Source organism: Dryobates pubescens, chromosome 37 (genome assembly GCF_014839835.1).
Source record: "Dryobates pubescens isolate bDryPub1 chromosome 37, bDryPub1.pri, whole genome shotgun sequence".
Lineage (NCBI taxonomy): Eukaryota > Metazoa > Chordata > Aves > Piciformes > Picidae > Dryobates > Dryobates pubescens.
In genome coordinates this window covers 2752317-2772752 of record NC_071648.1, presented here as the reverse complement: position 1 = coordinate 2772752, position 20436 = coordinate 2752317, and the positions used below count along the sequence as shown (strand labels likewise).

General features: G+C 48.6%; 1 protein-coding gene across 1 annotated transcript in view; it reads right to left on the bottom strand.

Moving 5' to 3' along the window:
• KANSL1L (KAT8 regulatory NSL complex subunit 1 like) overlaps positions 1-20436 on the bottom strand; it is a 72122-nt gene extending 51686 nt beyond the window's left edge. Inside the window, exon 1 of the mRNA XM_009898475.2 lies at positions 19320-20436. Within this exon, the coding sequence (XP_009896777.2) occupies positions 19320-20407 (1088 nt within the window). The 5' untranslated portion in view covers positions 20408-20436. The remainder of the gene's footprint in view (positions 1-19319) is intronic.

The window sequence follows — 20436 nt, the reverse complement described above, 5'->3', positions numbered from 1 at the left end:
ACCAGACCAGACCAGACCAGACTAGAACAGAACAGACCAGACCAGACCAGACCAGAACAGAATAGACTAGAACAGAACAGACCAGACCAGGCTGGAAGAGACCTTCAAGATCATCATGTCCAACCTATCATCCAACAAGCTTCCACCAAGATTGTTTGCTAAAAATTGGAAGCTAACAACCAGCCCTGGGATCCAGCAATGACCAGCCAGATGTCTGCCTAGAGGGCTGCAGCACCTCTCCTATGAGGACAGGGAGGTGGTAGATGGGAGGTGGTAGAAGCCCGATCCCTGGAGGTATTTAAGGCCAGGCTGGATGTGGCTCTGAGCAGACTGATCTAGTGTGAGGTGTCCCTGGCCATGGCAGGGGGGTTGGAACTGAATGATCCTTGAGGTGCCTTCCAACCCTAACAAGTCCATGATTCTATGAGGACAGACTGAGAGAGTTGGGGTTGTTCAGTCTGCAGAAGAGAAGGCTCCAAGGAGACCTTCTAGTGGCCTTCCAGTATCTGAAGGGGGCTACAGGAAAGCTGGGGAGGGACTTCTTAGGGTGTCAAGGAGTGATAGGACTGGGGGGAATGGAGCAAAACTAGAAGTGGGTAGATTGAGATTGGATGTTAGGAAGAAGTTCTTCCCCAGGAGGGTGGTGAGAGACTGGCAGAGGTTGCCCAGGGAGGTGGTGGAAGCCTCATCCCTGGAGGATTTTAAGGCCAGGCTGGATGTGGCTGTGAGCAAACTGATCTAGTTTGAGGGATCCCTGCCCATGGCAGGGGGGTTGGAATTAGATGTTCCTTGAGGTCCCTTCCAACTATAGCAATTCCATGATTCTATGTCGAGTCACTGCCCAAAAATCCAAGTGAGTAGCTTAGAATTCTTTTGAGTGATTTTATAAACCCAGTTGTGTCAGCAGTGAGGTCACTCTAGCTGCTGTTTACAAACAGGGGTATTCTGTAACACAAGAAATATGCCTCCTGGGCCTGGATGTTGTGGATGATTTAACTTTATTATATTAAACTCATCACTGGTGTCAGCAAACCTCACTCAGCCTGCTCAGTAAATAAATGCATGACAGAACAGTACCACTCCACTAATAACCTCAATATCCAGCATGTTCAAGCAACAGGGGCAACACAATGAACTATTTTAGCATGCATGCTCCACTAGTACCCTTCCATTAACTGAATCTCTTTGTTGGAGAGAATGAGTGATAGCTTCTTCCCACCAAAGTTGTTGAGTGGTTTGCTGCAGCTAACTTAAAAGAACTGTAAAAAAAAAAAACCCAACCAACCACCAAACCCAAAATCCCAACCCCAGACTTCTTCTGAAAGAGAAGTGATTTTGCCCTAGGATCAGAGGATGTTAGGGGTTGGAAGGGACCTCTGGAGATCTCCCAGTCTAGCCCCTCTGCCAGAGCAGGAGCAGAGAATCCAGCACAGGTCACCCAGGAACACATCCAGACAGGGATGGAAAGGCTCCAGAGATGGAGACTCCACAACCTCTCTGGGCAGCCTGCTCCAGTGCTCTGTGAGCCTCACAGTGAAGAAGTTCCTCCTCATGTTGAGGTGGAACTTCCTGTGCTGGAGTTTCCATCCATTGCCCCTTGTCCTATCCCAGGGTGCAACTGAGCAGAGGCTGTCCCCTCCCTCTTGACACCCCCAGCCCTGACATATTGACAGACATTGATCAGATTTCCTCTCAGTCTTCTCCTCTCCACACTAAACAGCCCCAGGGCTCTCAGCCTCTCCTCACCAGGCAGGGCTCCAGTCCCTTCAGCATCCTTGCAGCCCTCCCTTGGACCCTCTGCAGCAGATCCCTGTCCCTCTTGAACTGGGGAGCCCAGAACTGGATGCAAGATTCCAGGTGTGGCCTCACTAGGACAGAGTAGAGAGGGAGGAGAACCTCCCTGGATCTGCTGGACACACTCCTGTGAATGCACCCCAGGACACCCCAGGGAAGAAAGGCCTATGAAGTCATCTTGTGAATATCCATTTTTCTGACAAGCCCTTTGCATTTTTTGTGTTCTTGTTCCCCCATTATCAGTAGCACAGAGCAAACAGCCCTGGTTACCTGCCAAGAGCTTCTCTGGGACTGACAGCTCTTGCATGCCTGTGCTTCCAGAAGCTTGTGAGGAAAGTGGGGGATCCAAGCTCCTGGCTGGTCCAAGTCAGGGTTCAATTAAATGATGTGTTTGCACAAGTGTGGTGGCTGGAAGAACCAGGATTTGCCTCAGGACCCTGGGGTGGCAAAGAGCTAGTCCTAAGCAAGAGCTGCTTGACCAGGCTGTAACAAATCCCCTAGTTAGTAACAACAACAACAAAACTTGAATAGCAATCAAGAGGATAGCTGAGAAAATCCCAGCAGGAGTGGTGAGGTGCTTATTTCTATTCCTTTCACAGAAGACAAATGAACAACCAACCAGGAAAACCTCACAAACCAGGACAATGGACCAAGAAAGTCCAGGTGAAAGAAAATAACTCCCACTGCCAGAACAACCTCTCAAGCTAGAGACAAGAGGGATGTATCTCCCCCTGCTCTGGGAGAGAAAGGTGAGCTGGCCTCACAACAGACCCAGAAAGGGTGGGCTGCCCATGGAGAGCAGAGGTGGGAAACAAGGAGCAGAATGGGAAGGGCTGGAGCTGTTGTTGTGTCACACACCCCATGTGAAATCAGCAGGGCAGTCAAGGAATCCATAATCAATACAGCAGGTACCAGAAGAACGGTCAACTACTGCAACCATAAGATAAACACATCTTAAGCCCTGGCTATTACTGTTTGACATGAAAACCCCCACCCAAACCCTCTGCAGGGTGTTCCAAGGTGGGTTTGCAGGCTTTTTACCTTAAACACAGTCCTGAAGCCTGGATTAATTGTGGGCACCAATTAATTCTAGACATTTCTTAAGCCTTTAAAGGGGACCATATAATTAAACTAATTACACTGGAAGAATGAGGTCTTCAGGCTCCTCTGTGAGGAAGAATTTTCACCAAAGTAAGCACAAACCATTAAAAGCTTAGCCCAAAGGAAGCAATTTCAGCTCCTCTCTTCTGTCAGTCCAGGCTGCCCCATGCCTGCACCTGCAGAGGCACTTGGGCAGCTTCTCCTGGCATGGGCAAGGAAGTTGCTCAGGATTAATCTGAACTTCAGAGGCAGGGGGAAGGAAGAAGGTTTAAGCATAGATCCCTTTCCCTTTTGATGCCTTGCAGACTTTTGCATTGCCATAACAGAAGGGTCAGGAAGCTCAGGGCAAGGTAAGCCAGCAGAAGCTCACATTTCACTGAATCACAGAAACATGCAGGTTGCAAAAGAGCCTCAGCATCACCAAGTCCAACCCAGAGCCCTACTCTGCAAGGCTCACCCCTAAACCACAGCCCCAAGCACCACATCCAAAACACCTTCAAGCACATCCAGCCTTGGGGATGCCAACACCTCCCTGGGCAGCACATTCCAAGCCCTGACCACTCTTTCTTGATGGGGAAAAATTCTTCCTCCTGTCCAGTCTGAAGCTGCCCTGCTGCAGCTTGAGGCTCTTCCCTCTTCTTCTATGGCTAATGACCTGTGAGAAGAGACCAGCACCAAGCTCTCCACAACCTCCTTTCAGGGAGCTGTAGAGAGCCAGGAGGTCTCCCCTCAGCCTCCTCTGCTTCACACTAACCATCCCCAGCTCCTTCAGTTGCTCTTCATCAGATTTCTTCTCCAGGCCCTTCCCAGCTTCCTTGCCCTCCTCTGCCCTGGCTCCAGCCCCTCCACATCTCTCTTGTCTTGAGGTGCCCCAAACTGGACACAGCACTCGAGGTGTGGCCTCCCCAGAGCTGAGTGCCAGGGGACAATCCCCTCCCTGCTGCTGCTGGACACAGCATTGCTGACCCCAGCCAGGAGGCCTTTGGCTTTCTTGGCCCCCTGGCACACTGCTGGCTCCTCTTCAGCTGCTTGTCCCTTAGCACCCCCAGGTCCCTTTGTGCCAGCAGCTTTCCAGCCACACAGCCCCAAGGACAGCAGGTAGAAGCACTGCTAAATTCTGTTCTCCTCTCTGTCACTGACATATCTTTCATCTTGCATGTTTTATTTACCATCCTTGCCTCTGGGTCTGTTTTCCTGTATACTATTTCATAACCCTTGAAGATAACATTGCCCTGAGCTATCCTCACACTTCTGAAGTGAGCTGTTTGCATGCAAAGCAGTGTGGTCACTCAAGTGATGCCCTCCCAAATCTGCACATCTGTCCCTGGGACGTTAGAGAGTACAGCACAGCACTCAGCAGGGAAAGCTGTTCCAAAGTGGCATTCAGTAACTCTGCAAATCCAGAGAAGGAAAACCCAGCATGGTTACAGCAATAACCAGGCCTGTTACTGAAGGAGGAAGTCAGAGCAGGCTCCTGCACTGCTTCTCTGTTGGGAATGAGACAAAAGAAAATAGCTTCTGTCCGTCCCATTTCCTGTGTGCTCCTCGTGCAAAGCATCTTCCCTTGGCTTCTGAGCTTTCCACTCCAGCCCCATACACCCTTGATGGGAATTTCAGATTCACTCTTGTGCTGGCAGCTCAGCCTAAGCCAACATTTTGTCCAGGGGCACTGTGGAGTCTCCCTCTCTGGAGATATTCAAGACCTTCCTGGATGAGTTCCTGCGTGGCCTGGTACAGGCGATCCTGCTCTGGCAGGGGTTGGACTGGATAATCTCTCAAGGCCCCATCCCAGCCCCTAACATTCTGTGATAGCTAATGCTCAGGGCTGGAGTAAAATACTGAAGCTTACTGCTCTGTGATGACTCCAAATCAGCAGATGATTTGCCTTTATAGAATCACAGAACAGGCTGGGCTGGAAGGGACCTCCAGAGGTCATCCTGTCTGACCTCCCCACAGTCAGCAGGGACAGCCCCAACTAGCTCAGGCTGCCCAGGGCCCTGTCCAGCCTCAACCACCTCCCTAGGCAACCTCTTTCAGTGTTCCACCACCCTCATGCTGGAGAATTTGTTCCTAACATCCAATCTAAATCAGCTCTGCTCTAGTTTGAAGCCATTGCCCCTGTCACTGCAGGTGTTTGCAAGCAGTCTCTCTGCAGCCTTCTTGTAGCCTCCTTCAGGTACTGGAAGGTTGCTCTTAGGTCTCCCTGGAGCCTGTCTCCAGGCTCCCTCAGCCTCTCCTCATTGCTCCAACCCCCTGATCATTTTCATGGCCTCCTCTGGACCCTCCCCATCAGGTCCAGGTCCTTCCTGTGTTGAGGGCTCCAGACCTGCACACAGCACTGCAGGTGAGGTCTCAGCAGAGCCAAGTGGCAGAATCCCCTCTCTGGCTCTGCTGGCAATGCTGCTTTGGATGCAGCCCAGGCTGCCCTTGGCCTTCTGTGCTGCAAGCTGACACTGCCTGCTCCTGTGAAGCTTCTCACCCACCAACACCTTCAAGACCTTTTCTTCAGCTATGGTGAGCACAAAATGAGCATTTTAGAGCATCACCCCTGTGCCTAAGGCAAGATTCTCTACCAGCATCTTACAACCTGCAAATTAAACCAAAACAGAGGCCTTCCATCCTCCAAATTCCCAACGAGAGCAAGCAACATGCCTCTGCCATGACACATCTGCAGGGACAATTACAGGATGCTTCTTACTGAACAGGAAAGGAGCACACTTGCAACAGAGCCATATCAAAACTCCCAAATGTAGGTTTGCCAGCCCCAAAGGTTTGTTTCAAAGAATGCTGACCTTTAGGAGAGCAAAGCACCCACACAGCGTGGCTGGGAAAAAACTTCTCCAGTTCCAAACTCCTGGATTAAGCCAAAGAGCAGCAGCCAGTCCTGGCAGCCCCTCACCCTTTCACATTTCCACTCCAGTTCCCTGACACAGTTCATTTTGCTGCTTCTGGCAGTTTCATCTACGTTGTTCTGGCATCCAGTTTTCAGGTGGCTCAGTCCTGAAGTGACCTCACATTCCTGCTGGTTCCTCTTCTCCTCGCACCAGGAACTCCTGGGCTGTCACAGGCCTAGTGCCAATCACACCCCAGGGAAATATTTGGGAGCAAGAAGCAGCTTCTAAAAGCCAAACTGATTACCCTCAGACAAAGAGCTCATCACTTTCCATGGTGGGAGTCCCTGAAAACAACCTCAGAAGTTTAGCATTCTGAATGAGGACTTAACTCTGGAAACTTAAAAGCAAAAACTCAGGAAGTGCTCCAGATCTTTAAATCCCATCCAGACATCCTATGACTCACAATGAAATTACAGAATCAGAGAACTGTCAGGCTTGGAAGGAGCCTCAAGGATCAGCCAGTTCCAACCCCCCTGCCATGGCCAGGGACACCTCACACTACAGCAGCTTGCTCACAGCCACATCCAGCCTGGCCTGAAAAACCTCCAGGCATGAGGCTTCCACCACCTCCCTGGGCAACCTCTGCCAGTCTCTCACCACCCTCATGGGGAAGAACTTCTTCCTGACATCCAATCTCAATCTACCCATTTCTAGTTTTCTTCCATTCTCCCCAGTCCTATGCCCTGTCCCTACTCCCTGACACCCTCAAAAGTCCCTCCCCAGCTTTCCTGTAGCCCCCTTCAGATACTGGAAGGCCACAAGAAGGTCTCCTTGGAGCCTTCTCTTCTCCACACTAAACAACCAAAACTCTCCCAGTCTGTCCTCATCAGAGAGGAGCTCCAGCCCTCTGCTCATCCTCATGGCCATTCTCTGGACACCTTCCAGCACCTCCAGATCCTTCACCTGGTCTATTCTATTCTATTCTATTCCATTCCATTTCATTCCAGTCACAGAGGCTCCAGAACTGGACACAGTGCTCCAGGTGGGGTGTCACCAGAGCAGTGTAGAGGAGGAGAATCACCTCCCTTGACCTTCTGGCCACATGAGACTTAGAGCACACCACAAAACCAACCCAAAACAACAGACATCCCCCAGCTCTCTTGGGAAGCTCACTCAGCTGTTCAAACCCCATAAAGCAGTTCCTCTTCACCATATGGCACCTCATCACATACACTCTATGGTGGGGGTCCCCCAGGCCTGGAGCTGCCCCTAATTTTACACCAGCATTACAGCCAGTTTTGTTGTTGTTATACATGGCAGAGCTCAAAAAGCAGCCAGCCAGGAGAGAAGCATTTTCTTGCACACCATTAAGGCCAGCACAGAGTTTCTGATAACCTTCTGTCAACATGCTGGTGAAATTCAACAGGTCACATTTATCTTCTCCCTGCAGACAGTGGCAGTAAATGAGAGATTACCTAAGGAAATGAGGAGATGGCATCATGCAAAAGGTTGGAATGAGGTGAATTCAGATATGCACTGCATGTGTTTTAGATAACCTAATCTAGATTTTACTCATGAGATCACAGGATGTCAGGGGTTGGAAGGGACCTCTGGAGGTCATCGAGTCCAACCCCCCTGCCAGAGCAGGACCAGAGAATCCAGCACAGGTCACATAGAATAGAATAGAATAGAATAGAATAGAATAGAATAGAATAGAATAGAATAGAATAGAATAGAATAGAATAGAATAGAATAGAATAGAATAGAATAGAATAGAATAGAATAGACCAGGTTGGAAGAGACCTTCAAGATCATCGCATCCAACCCATCAACCAATCCAACACCACCTAAACAACTAACCCATGGCACCAAGCACCCCATCAAGTCTCCTCCTGAACACCTCCAGTGATGGTGACTCCACCACCTCCCCAGGCAGCCCATTCCAATGGGCAATCACTCTCTCTCTGTAGAACTTCTTCCTAACATCCAACCTAAACCTCCCCTGGTGCAGCCTGAGACTGTGTCCTCTTGTTCTGGTGCTGGGTGCCTGGGAGAAGAGACCAACCCCCACCTGGCTACAACCTCCCTTCAGGGAGTTGTAGAGAGTGATAAGGTCACCCCTGAGTCTCCTCTTCTCCAGGCTAAGCAACCCCAGCTCCCTCAGCCTCTCCTCACAGGGCTGTGTTCCAAACCCCTCACCAACTTTGTTGCTCTTCTCTGGACACCTTCCAGCAAGTCAACCTCCTTCCTAAACTGAGGGGCCCAGAACTGGACACAGGACTCAAGGTGTGACCTAACCAGTGCAGTGTACAGGGGCAGAATGACCTCCCTGCTCCTGCTGGCCACACTGTTCCTGATGCAGGCCAGGATGCCATTGGCCCTCTTGGCTGCCTGGGCACACTGCAGGCTCACGTTCAGCCTACCATCAACCAGCACCCCCAGGTCCCTTTCCACCTGACTGCTCTCAGCCACTCTGCCCCCAGCCTGTAGCTCTGCCTGGGGCTGTTGTGGCCAATGTGCAGAACCTGGCACTTGGATGTGTTCAATCTCCTGCTGTTTCAAGATGGGTCTTGAAAGTCTCCAGAGGAGATGACTCCAGCACCTCTCTGGGCAGCCTGCTCCAGCGCTGTGACCCTCACAGTGAAGTTCTTCTTCATGTTGAGGTGGAACCTCTTGTGCTGTAGTTTCCATCCACTGCCCATTATGCTATCACAGGGCACAAGTGAGCAGAGGCTGTCCCTGTCCCCTCCCTCTTGACACCCTCTCTGGGGAGCCTGAGATAAAAAATGCCCACTCCCAAGAGAAACTTCCAGCACTGGTAATGGCTGAACAAACAGGTCCAGCCAGGAAGTGACCCGTAAATGCTTTCCCAAGGACTAATTCTTCCAGCACACCTACTTCATGTTTGCTTTCAGAATGAGCTAAACCCAGTTGCTGTTGAAGTATTAATTCCCCTGGACCAGTTAACTGTTAAACCCATGATAACCAGGCCATTAAAAAAGCAGCCAGTGCCTGTCTGCAAACTCCAATCTCTTGCAGGCACTCTGGAGTGTGAACTGCACCAAATATTGTCCTTCCCCCCAGGCACCCAATCAACCATGCACAACACAGCACTGCCTGATCTGACTGCTTGCTGTCAGCCTCTGCTCAGCTCCCCCAGGAGCACTTGCTGCACACTGACTGCACAGAGCCACAGGCCACTGTTTTGGGGCAACCAGCACCACAGTATCACAGCACATTAGAGGCTGGAAGGGACCTCCAAAGACCATCCAGTCCAATCCCCCTGCCACAGCAGCATCACCCAGGGGAGTCTGCACAGGTATGCAACCAGGTGGGGTTTGAATGTGTCCAGAGGAGACTTCACAACCCCTCTGGGCTCCAGTGCTGGACTTTTCCAATGGCTGGCTCTACAGCCTGGTAGATGCCTTTCATCTTTGATTCTGTTTACGCAATTCTTCAGACCTGTGAATGATAAAAGGCCAAACTGCTTGGTGGAGGGGGGAGAGGGGGTCAGTTAGAATATTAACTGCCCAAGAAGTAAAAACCTTGTGAAAGGTAAACAACCAGCACCATTTCCTCTTAAAAAAACAACAACAACAAAAAAACCCACCAAAAAAACCCACCACCACAAAACCAAACCAACCAACCAAAATCCAACCAAAACACACAAACAAAAAATCCCCAACCCAAACCAACCAAAACCACCCAAACCCCCGCCCAAAACACTGAACCCACACTGCAGAATGCAGATCTGCCAACACCCAGCATCCAGGACTCTGCACTTCTCCTTGTTGAACCTCCTCAGGTTCCTCTCTGCCCAGCTCTCACTCTGTCCAAGTCTCTGAATGGCCACACAGCCTTCAGGTGTCTCAGCCAAGCCTCCCAGTTTGGTATCATCAGCAAACCTGCTGAGCAGACTCTGTCTGTCTGTCCCCTCATCAATGGCATTGATGAAGATGTTGAATAGGACCAGACCCAGCTCTGGGACACTCCACTGGTTACAGCTCTCCAGCTGGACTTGGCACCATTGTCCACCACTGACTTCAGCAACCACAGCTTTCAACAGAGCTTTCATCACTGGAGGTCCTGCTGAAGAGCTAAAGCACTGCAGCAGGCTGTAAGAACAACTCATCCACAGGACCATTCTGCTGATCAAGGAGAACTAAGTAATGCTGAGCCTCAACTTCCCAAACTTCAGGAACACCAGGGCTGCCTGGAAACAAGCTTCTTTTCTTGCCTGTGAAATGGCACAGCATCAGTAAAGGAACAACAAAACACCAGGAGCACAGACCTAGAAATTCTCCATAACTATTACCAACTGCCCTTGAACAAGGAAGTGAGTAAGTAGTGCTGTGCCTGGATCCTAGCCCCAGCATCAAGGAAGACAGAGCTTACAATGTATTCCTTTAAAGATATGTGCCTATGGAACATGGCTGCAGCATGCAGACAGCATCTCAGTGCTGTCCAGCCACTGAAGCTGGTCCCAACAATGTGTGAGAAATGAGAAGCAGTAGCAGCCTTTGCTGCACCACCACATGCTGAAGGCCATCACCAGCTGTGGCTCACCTCACTGAAGGGCAAGTGCTCTGTGGTCAGGAGTGACAAGCTAACGTGCCCACCTGTGTTTGGGGTGCTGCAGGGTATGGGCTAACAGGAGAGGTGGGGAGCATCCAGAAGATGGGATGGCAGCTGGGCAGAGTTGAGATGAGTCCCACTTCAAGCCCTGAAGCCTGGACAGAGAGAGTGATTGCCCATTGGAATGGGCTGCCTGGGGAGGTGGTGGAGTCGCCGTCATTGGAGGTGTTCAGGAGGAGACTTGATGGGGTGCTTGGTGCCATGGGTTAGTTGTTTAGGTGGTGTTGGATTAGTTGATGGGTTGGTTGAAGGTCTCTTCCAACCTGATTTATTCTATGTATATCCCTCCCCCATATGTGGGACCCAAAGGAAACTGCAGAGGGTCCATGCTGAGTGTGATCATGCTGGTCAGGGTGAGCACCCAGCAGCGATGCCACAGGATGGCCCAAGAGCACCTGCCCTGGGGACACTGGACACCCTGCTGCATCAGAAGCTGAATCCTCTGGGCCACTATTGTAAGCACACTGTGATTAAGTAACAGAGGAGTAACCAAACAGTACATGGCAGTCTGCTTTGCAGGGCAGGGCTGGAGCTTATTACAAGGTTAAAGCAAGGAACGCAGGTTGGAAGGGCTGCGACCTTCTTTGTTTGGGGTGGAGCTCCACTGAGTTTTACTGCTGCTCGGTAAACCCACCCGTGGGCCGGGAGGAAGAGGAGTCTGTAAGACACATATATGCAAACATGAAGGTTCAGGTTTCTTCTTTTCTCCATTCCAGAATCAGTATAAAAATTACACTGACTTAAAGTTGTTGTAGGTAAAACGTCTGGCTGAGAATAAAATCATTTACAGCTGTTCCAGAGCGCAGGTCGATCTAGCTCAATCCAGCATCTAAAGTTACATTCCTAAGCCATATTTAGCAGTATGAATGAAACCCTGTTAGAGAGGAGTGTTCCTATTTTGGGAATCTGTAGGCACTTTTTGTTTCATGTGAAAGAAAAGCATTTAAATGATTTCCTGCACCAGGGGCCCACGTACGCTGATTCTCAAGGCACCCGTCGGAGCCCTTTGAAGTAGGCTCTCATGAAATCAGTGTTATCTGTGAGGTGAAATAACGCTGCCCTCACTTCACAAGATGCTCTAAAGGCAGTTGGTTGCTGTTTGGAAACAAAGCTTTAAATGAAAATGAAAAAAGGGGGGGAAAAAATAATAAATCACAGCTTAAGTGACAGGAAAGAGCTAGCCACAAAATGCTGATTAATCAGCAGCTGCCACCAAGCACCACACTCATCTACCATGCCATGAGGCATGCCAGGTTAGCATCTACACACCTGTGCCTGACTACTACATTCTTCTGTTCTACTACACTGCTGATTATGTATCCAACTGTCAGTCAGGGCTGGAGCACCTCTCCTGTGAGGACAGACTGAGGGAGGCAGGGCTGTTCAGCCTGGAGAAGAGAAGGCTCAAAGAAGACCTAATTACAGCCTTCCAATATGTGAAGGGGGCTACAGGAAAGCTGGGGAGGGACTTTTGAGGGTGTTAGAATAGAATGGAATGGAATGGAATGGAATGGAATGGAATGGAATGGAATGGAATGGAATGGAATGGAATAGAATAGAATGGAATAGAATAGAATGGAATAGAATAGAATGGAATAGAATAGAATGGAATAGAATAGAATGGAATAGAATAGAATGGAATAGAATAGAATGGAATAGAATAGAATGGAATAGAATAGAATGGAATAGAATAGACCAGACCAGGTTGGAAGAGACCTTCAAGATCATTGTGTCCAACCTATCATCCAACATCACCCAACCAACTAAACCATGCAACCAAGCATACTGCCAAGCCTTGTCCTGAACACCCCCAGCAATGGTGACCCCACCACCTCCTTGGGCAGTCCATTCCAATGGAATGTCAGGGAGTGTCAGGGAGTGATAGGACTGGGGGGATGGAGCAAAGCTAGAAATGGGTAGATTCAGATTGAATACTAGGAAGAAGTTCTTCCCCATGAGGGTGGTGAGAGACTGGAAGAAGTTGCCCAGGGAGGTGGTGGCAGCCTCATCCCTGGAGGTTTTTCAGGCCAGGCTGGATGTGGCTGTGAGCAAGCTGCTGTAGTGTGAGGTGTCCCTGGGCATGGTGAGGGGGTTGGAGCTGGATGATCCTTGAGGTCCCTTCCAACACCACCAATTCTCTGATTCAGAAGAGCAATGCCAACTTTGTGTTTAATATGCCTTCAACTCCTCCCTAACTCCCAAGCTTTAACATTCCTGGTTCCGAGCTTCCCTCGCAGGTTACAACTTGTCAACCCTTCTGCCTTTCATGAACACTTTACAGTCTGCTTTCAGCAGCTGCAAAAATGTTTGTGTAATTACAGCTTAGAGATCACGACACTCACTCAGGAGAATGTTACTCTGGCATTGTGAGAAGGAAGTCCTGCTCAAAAGCAAGTTGTTACTGCTGTGTGGGAGATCTCCAAAGAAAAGCAGTTAATACATGGCAGACCCTAAAGAAGCAAAATCCATCTCAGGGAAGTCCAAGCAAGTGATGAAGGACAGACTGAGGGAGTTGGGGCTATTCAGTCTGGAGAAGAGAAGGCTCCAAGGAGACCTAATTGTGGCCTTCCAGTATCAGAAAGAGGCCTACAAGAAAGCTGGGGAGGGAACTTTTTAGGGTGTTGGATAATGATAGGACTGGGGGGAATGGAGCAAAACTAGAAATGGGTAGATTGAGATTGGATGTTAGGAAGTTCTTCCCCATGAGGGTGGTGAGACACTGGAAGAGGTTGCCCAGGGAGGTGGTGGAAGCCTCTTCCCTGGAGGTTTTTCAGGCCAGGCTGGATGTGGTTGTGGGCAACCTGCTGCAAGTGTGAGGTGTCCCTGGTCATGGCAGGGGGGTTGGAACTGGATGATCCTTGAGGCTCCTTCCAACCCTAACAACTCTATGAATATATTCTCAAGTAATACATGTATCCCTAAAGTGAAAATAGAATAAAAGATATCTTTGCTTTCATGCTCTGGTAACAATGCTCCTCCCACATCCTAGTGACAGGAGCCAAGAACTGAGAGAGAATGGAATGCAAGGAAAAGCAGCATCCAAAGCAGTTTGAAATTAGCAGGGTTATTTGCACCTATGAATTTACACTTACTCAAAAGCCCTCACATTAATCTTCTATGCAAATAAGACATTTCCTGGACTTGTAAACAAACAAAGGGCTTCATAACTGGAAACAAGTAGGGGTTTGTGCTTAAGAAAAATGGAGAGCAGTATTTAGTCCTGGCAGACTCTCTCCCTCCCCCTTCCCCAAAGCAGAATTCAGTTCTCCTATCAGGTATGAAGCGAAATTACAGCTCCAGGGTGGAAAATTAAGACCTGACCTCGCAAAAACAAACAGCTTCCCCTTCTAATGTGGCTGAAAGACACGCAATAAACCCTGGCCCTTAAGCAGTGCCTGCTGTAGTGATGCCTGTAGCATTGCATTGATGTTGTTCAATTAGCCATGAGAAAAAAATGCCATGAAAAACAGAAACTAATCTAGAACAAACAGATTAGATTTGGAGATACTACTCAGAGTATTTTCTTCCTTCCTGTATTCTCTATGCCTTCCTGTTCCCCTCCCCACCAAGTATTTGTACTGAAAGCAGATTGCCCATCTCCTCTTTTTCCAACTAGCAGTCTAAGGAAAGGGAAAAAAAGAAGACAAAAAGAGGGGAAAAAAATAGGGGGTGGGGGGAGGGAAAGAAAGAGAGAGATTTACTATCTCTGCACATTCATTACAAAAGTTTCCAGGCACAATAAACTCTGTGGGCATGGAAAAATCCAACAGTGCTTCTTCATCTGGCTTGAGGTTGCTGGAGGATAATCAGTAAAACATGTCCTTCAAAAATCAGAGGAAAAGCATGAAAGTGTTTCAGAAAGAAAAAAATACCACTCAGTGATGCAGAAGGACTGCACTCAGATGGGGGAAGGACTGGGGAAACAGGGCACAGGACTTGTCACCAGCAGATAGAGCTACTTCTTTTGCAGAAAACTCTATTGTAAGCAGCTTTTCTCTCTAATCAATTAGCTACATGTATTACTGCTTGATGGAGTCAGCAGCTGTGCATTCCAAGAACCCCAGTGATGGTATCTTTTGATTCTGGAAGATCATACACATAGCCCAGGTAGAGGAAAAACTCTCTAGCCTGCAACCTTAAAGGCTTCCCCAATAACCACTTTATCATCAGACTTCCTTATGGTGCACTGTAAACAATGAGAACCTCTAACCACATCAGAAGTACTCGCAGAATAGGTGAACAAGGATGTGGAGCTTGCCTGGAAGGATACAAGAAACAGCTCCCAGACCAGAGCTGTGCTGCTGAAAAAGCTGTGAGCTCACTTCCTCCCCCAGTTCCCCTCTTTTCAAATCTGTGACCATTCCTATGGATAACCTTCCACCTTCATCAACCCCAAAGAACAGGAAGAAGTTCCAAGCAAACTCAGCTGGTGAAAGGCTGTCTATGCTGCATTTCAAGGGGTTGATGGTAGTTGTGAATTTATAGAATCATAGAATTGTCAGGGTTGGAAGGGACCTCAAGGATCATCCAGGCCAATCTACCCTGCCATGGACAGGGACACCTCACACTACAGCAGCTTGCTCACAGCCACATCCAGCCTGGCTGCAAAAACCTCCAGGCATGAGGCTTCCACCACCTCCCTGGGCAACCTCTGCCAGTCTCTCACCACCCTCATGGGGAAGAACTTCTTCCTAACATCCAATCTCAATCTACCCATTTCTAGTTTTGCTCCATTCCCCCCACTCCTATCACTCCCTGACACCCTCAAAAGTCCCTCCCCAGCTTTCCTGTAGCCCCCAACAGATACTGGAAGGCCACAAGAAGATCTCCTTGGAGCCTTCTCCTCTCCAGACTGAACAACCCCAACTCTCTTAAACTGTCTTCATAGGAGGAGCTCCAGCCCTCTGCCCATCCTTGTGACCCTTCTCTGGACACCTTCCAGCACCTCCAAACACTGAAGGAATCGCTTATGGTCAGGCCTTTCGCCCACTTTGGCTGCTAACACCTAACAGGGAACCAGGCAACAGCACCTACCATCTGCCTTTGAGAAACCGGAGAGAAGGACTACCACATCCCCTGTGTGCTGTCTTGGGAATTTCCTACACACTTGTGGGCTGGAACAGGACTGAAATACACTCCCAATTACTGATGGGAATTTGGTGCTCTGCCTAAGAAACTTTCCACAAGAGCTGACAAGCTGAAGGCCTTCCTGAGCGGCTGCTAACAGCAGTGACAACGTTCCTGACAAAAGCCAACTGTTCTCCCATATTTCTTTTTATCAAGTATTCCAAAGGACCAAATGTGTTTTGATTAAGCTCCTGAAATGGGATGAGGCTTTCCAGCTATGCTAGGAACCAGAGAAGCTTAGTAAAGACTGTGAATAGTCAACTAGAAGAGCTGCCTTCACCAGCAGACCAAGGATCTCTTTGGTCTTCAGAACAGTACCTATGTACTGCACGAGGGAGGAACAACACTTGCAACTGATCAACAAGGCTGCTGAAATAGATGGGTAAAGACAATCTTACCCTAGACACAAAGCATTGAGCAACAGCTCTTATGTCAAGACTTACTGGGGAAAACTCTTTTCAGCATAATGAGAATGAACAGGTTCAAAACGCTAAAAATAGCTCCAGGGTTTTTCCTACCGTGAAGAATTGGAGCAGGAGTCAGCTTCTCCCTCCTGGTGAGAAACAGACTGTTCCCAGGTAAACACTGCAACTGCGGGTTCCTCCCCACCTTGCACATTGGATTGACATCTCCTCCCCCTCCAAAAAGGACAAAAAGCACTGCAGTCAGACAAGGACCTGCCACCAGTGTGATGATACCCTCAAGTTCAATGCAATCAGTAAACTGTGATAGAATAGAACAGAACAGAATAGAACAGAACAGAATAAAATAGAATAGAATAGACCAGACCAGGTTGGAAGAGACCTTCAAGGATACAAGCAAAACAGAAGACATTTTTCCCCCCCATTCATCACTGCATTAATAGAACCTGGTAACATCTACAGTTCAGTGTTAAGAACATCACAGAGGAAGAGTCTTTTCCTGCTCAGTAGAAAAGTCTTCACCACAAAACATGAGTCCCAGGCAAGGAAACGAGCATTATTTTCCCCACGTGATGACATTATTTCTGGAAAGCACTAAGAGACAATTCCCTAGGAGAGGAAGGCAGTTCAAAGAATGTAAATCCCCTCAGCAGAAATAAGAATGGATGTTAACTTCGTTTCTTTTGTTCGGGTGAAAGGCAATCCAAAGAGCCTTTCCAGCGGTAAAAGGCAATCGAAAGAGCGAGCCTTTCCAGCGGTAAAGCTCAGCAAGCAGCAAAGCTCAGCAGCTGCACCTTTGTCACCCAGAAGAAAAAGCCTTGTAGCCACCGAGACAAACCTTAGGAAAGCTGGAGAAACGAAGAAACCCATTCCAAGCTGAAGATAATGACACATTCAAGTAAGAGCCAGCCTCTGCTCGCTGCAGTGTTAATTCCAGCCCACAGGCAAGGGTCTCCTGCTTCCATCAGGTAGTGCTTTTAACTGTGCCCTTGCTGGCCCTGCAGAACAGTTCAAAGCCCAGTGATTCCTGCACTGCCAATGCACACTGCTAACCCTGTCACTGCTGCTGCTTGACTCTTGTTCAGTAGTAACAACATAAAAGAGGAGGGGGGAAAAAACCAATCCACAAAAAAAGCACTGCAGTGAGTCAGATTATAGATTATCTATCCCATCTCCTGCCTCTTAGAAGTGGCCAAGATAACTTACAAGAGGGAAGGCAGCTTCCCCAGAACAAGCTGCCAGCAACAGCAGCCTGGGGATTTCCTGAGCCAAAATTGGTGCCTTTGTACTTAATAATCCTCTGTGGATTTTTTCCCTCAATGCAACAAAACAAATTGACTAAGCCTCAAGTGAAAAGAAAGATAACTTCAGGAATTCAAAAGCCTAAGGAAGAAATAAATGTAAAGGACTGGTAGGCAGAGCTCGAAACTCAACTGTCCCTGGCAAGAAGAATAAAGAAACTCCTCACACAGAACTTTAGTCCAAGTTTTACATCACCTGCCACCCTTTGAGAATCAAGACTTTCTCATCTTTTTCAGTTCATGTAATCACCAGATAAGAATCCTGGAGGCAGAGCTCTTACTCAGAAGTTCAAGCCTACCAGCTAGAAGAAGAATGTGGATTCTCCTACGCTGGGTAGAGCCAAAAACGTTGGGGCTCCTTCATTAAAGCATTTCAAAATGAGAATGATCTTTGGCAAACTCCAGATATTTGAGATGACCCTAATTTAGTTTGCAAGTCACTAAACTTCAGTTGTAGGATTTACCATTCTGATAATATATAAAAGAAAATGAAAACTAGTTCGCCCTTGGCCCTTTTTCTCCTCTCTTTTCCAGTCCTTCAGTTCACTGAAACACAGCAGGGATTTGGTAAAACCATGCTGCACTGCAGCTATGGACATGTAACAAGGCACAGCTCTTTCCCAATTCAAGATGAAGCTTCCTTGACTTGTGAGCATGGTGCTTTTCAAGAAACAGACCAAGCACTCCCTAGGCTTTTAAATCATTTACTTTTCCCCAAACACCAGTGTCACTCTTGAAAGCTTTCTAGACGCTCTCCAACAGCAGAACGTGCAAGAAGAGGGCAGGAAACACAAAACCAGTCCTGATTTCAAAGGCCAGAAACGCTACTGTGTTTGTGTGAAGCTCTTTTGAATGCGTCACTGTCTTGCTACCACATCCTAACAGACCTCAGGACATGCTCTGTTCTCTCCAGCTGCAGCAAGGGAACAGCAGCAGCAGTCCTTTCACCACTCTCTAAAATCTCTCAATGTGTTAATAGTGTACTAAAGCAAGGAAAAAAACAACATTAAAACAAGGAAAAAAACCAAAAGATATTGTGCCACCAACAGGAAAAATGTTACTATTTACTTCTCTTACCCACCACTGATGTTTCCAAACCTACAGGAATTGGTACTGACAGCACCCCTGTCAATTCAAGCCAGATTAAGTCAATTAGATTGTCTTGAAAGAGATACCAGCAACAAACCCACCACTTCATTACCAGCAGCAGAACATTTTAAACATTACAGAATCACAGAATTGTCAGGGTTGGACAGGACCTCAAGGATCAGCCAGTTCCAACCCCCCTGCCATGGCCAGGGACACCTCACACTACAGCAGCTTGCTCACAGCCACATCCAGCCTGGCCTGAAAAACCTCCAGGGATGGGGCCTCTACCACCTCCCTGGTCTCACCACCCTCATGGGGAAGAATTTCTTCCTAACATCCAATCTCAATCTCTCCATTTCTAGTTTTGTTCCATTTGCCCCAGCCCTATCACTACCTGACACCCTAAAAAGTCCCTCACTAGCTTTCTTGTAGGCCCCGTTCAGATACTGGAAGGCCACAAGGAGGTCTTCAGTAATTCAATTATTTCTCAAGTAATTCTCAAGTAATTCACAGTAAGGTCTTCAGTAATTCAAAAAGCCTAACTTTTTTAATATGCAACCCCCCAAACACTGGATGGCTTGACAAGTGCATCAGATGCTCATTTTTACCTAGCAGAGTGGACAGCCCTAACACTGGCTGATTCTTAATAGCTCTGTAATTAAATCAGAACTACTCTCCTTTCAGCCAAACGTATCACGTACAGCACTGCTACCACTATTTGCTTTCCAGCACCATCTGAGTACCGAGTAACCAGCAGTACTACTGTAAAGCAAGCTGCTAACAGTGCAGTGCAAAACTTAGCTCTCAGCAGTCTAGTAAGGTAACTGTTCCTTAAATGCTGTCATTAGAACTTCTTCCTTTCTGTCTGGGCAGTGACAAGCCTAGCCCCCACAGGCAGTTCTGCTAGTTTCAGTAGGACAATCCACTCACACAAGAGGTAATCTGTGGGTCTAGACCCTTTCCATCTTGATTTGTAAGCATGAAGGACATGAAGCTAGCAGGAATTTAACACTTACGCTTCCACAGTTGTTCTTACAGTCTGGTCCTCACCATCGTCATCTGAGCTGCTACACGTGGCATCAGAGTCCAGGTCCTGCTCCACACGAGACAGCAGCCCTCCAGAAGAAAGTGCAAACCCCCGGATCTCACCTGGCGCCAGGCTAACCTCCTTCTGTACATCCGCGCTGCAACTACTCTCCAAAGCAGCTGCGCCGTTCTCTGGCCACCCTTCAGCGCACCTGAGGGAGCCACCGCTCAAAAGCCTGGTTGGCTCGTGGAAAACCTTCATTCTTTGTAGCTGATGTTTCACAAAGCATTTGAGCTGCTGATCACAGTGTTTGATAATGTGTTTTGCCAGGAGCATTTGTAAACGTTTCTGAGTTCTTTTGGCACGGCTGATTTCCATCTGTTGCTTGGTGACACACTGGAGCAAGCGCGCGCACACCTCCTCCTGGGTGCCGCTCGAAAGCCCTTTCGAAGGCCCGCGAAGAATTTGCTGTAGCAAATCCCCTTTTACTGTTTCAGTGCAGACTTCCAAAGCCCTACCCAAAAACCCATTCTTCTTGTACCATTTCCCGTTTAAGAGCTGCATCTCTTCCGCAGGGCCGGACTCGGTGACGTTCGAAGCCAACAGTCCCTGCGTTTCCGCCACGCTGGGAGAGGCGCTCGCCGGCAACATTCCTCCTTTGCCCTGCTCCTCGGGGTGCGAACGGCTGATCTGCCCAAGCGATGTGTCAGCCCCATTCTGCAATGAATTTCTCACCTGGGAGCCGTGGGGCTCTCCCCCTTTCGTTTGCTTGCCGCTTCTGTGGCTAAAGGCAGAATTGGTGCTCATTAGCAAGACAGACTGATAGCGCTTGGAGGATGGCGGAGAGCCGAAACGCTGCACGCCGAAGAGGTCATTCCTGAGGGTGGGCTCAGCAGTGGAGAACCCCAGGACTGAGCAAGTAATCTGTGCGATGGAGTCCTCTTTGATCTTCTCTTCCACTGCTCTGGAATTTCCCATGCACAAAGCTGTATCAGACTCCATAGCTCTAGAGGACAAAGAAGGTGACAAGTGGATACCATGACCTTTGGTTGCTGCCTCTCTGAGGGCTGGTGTCATTATAGCTACGGTAGGTAGTTTACAGCAAA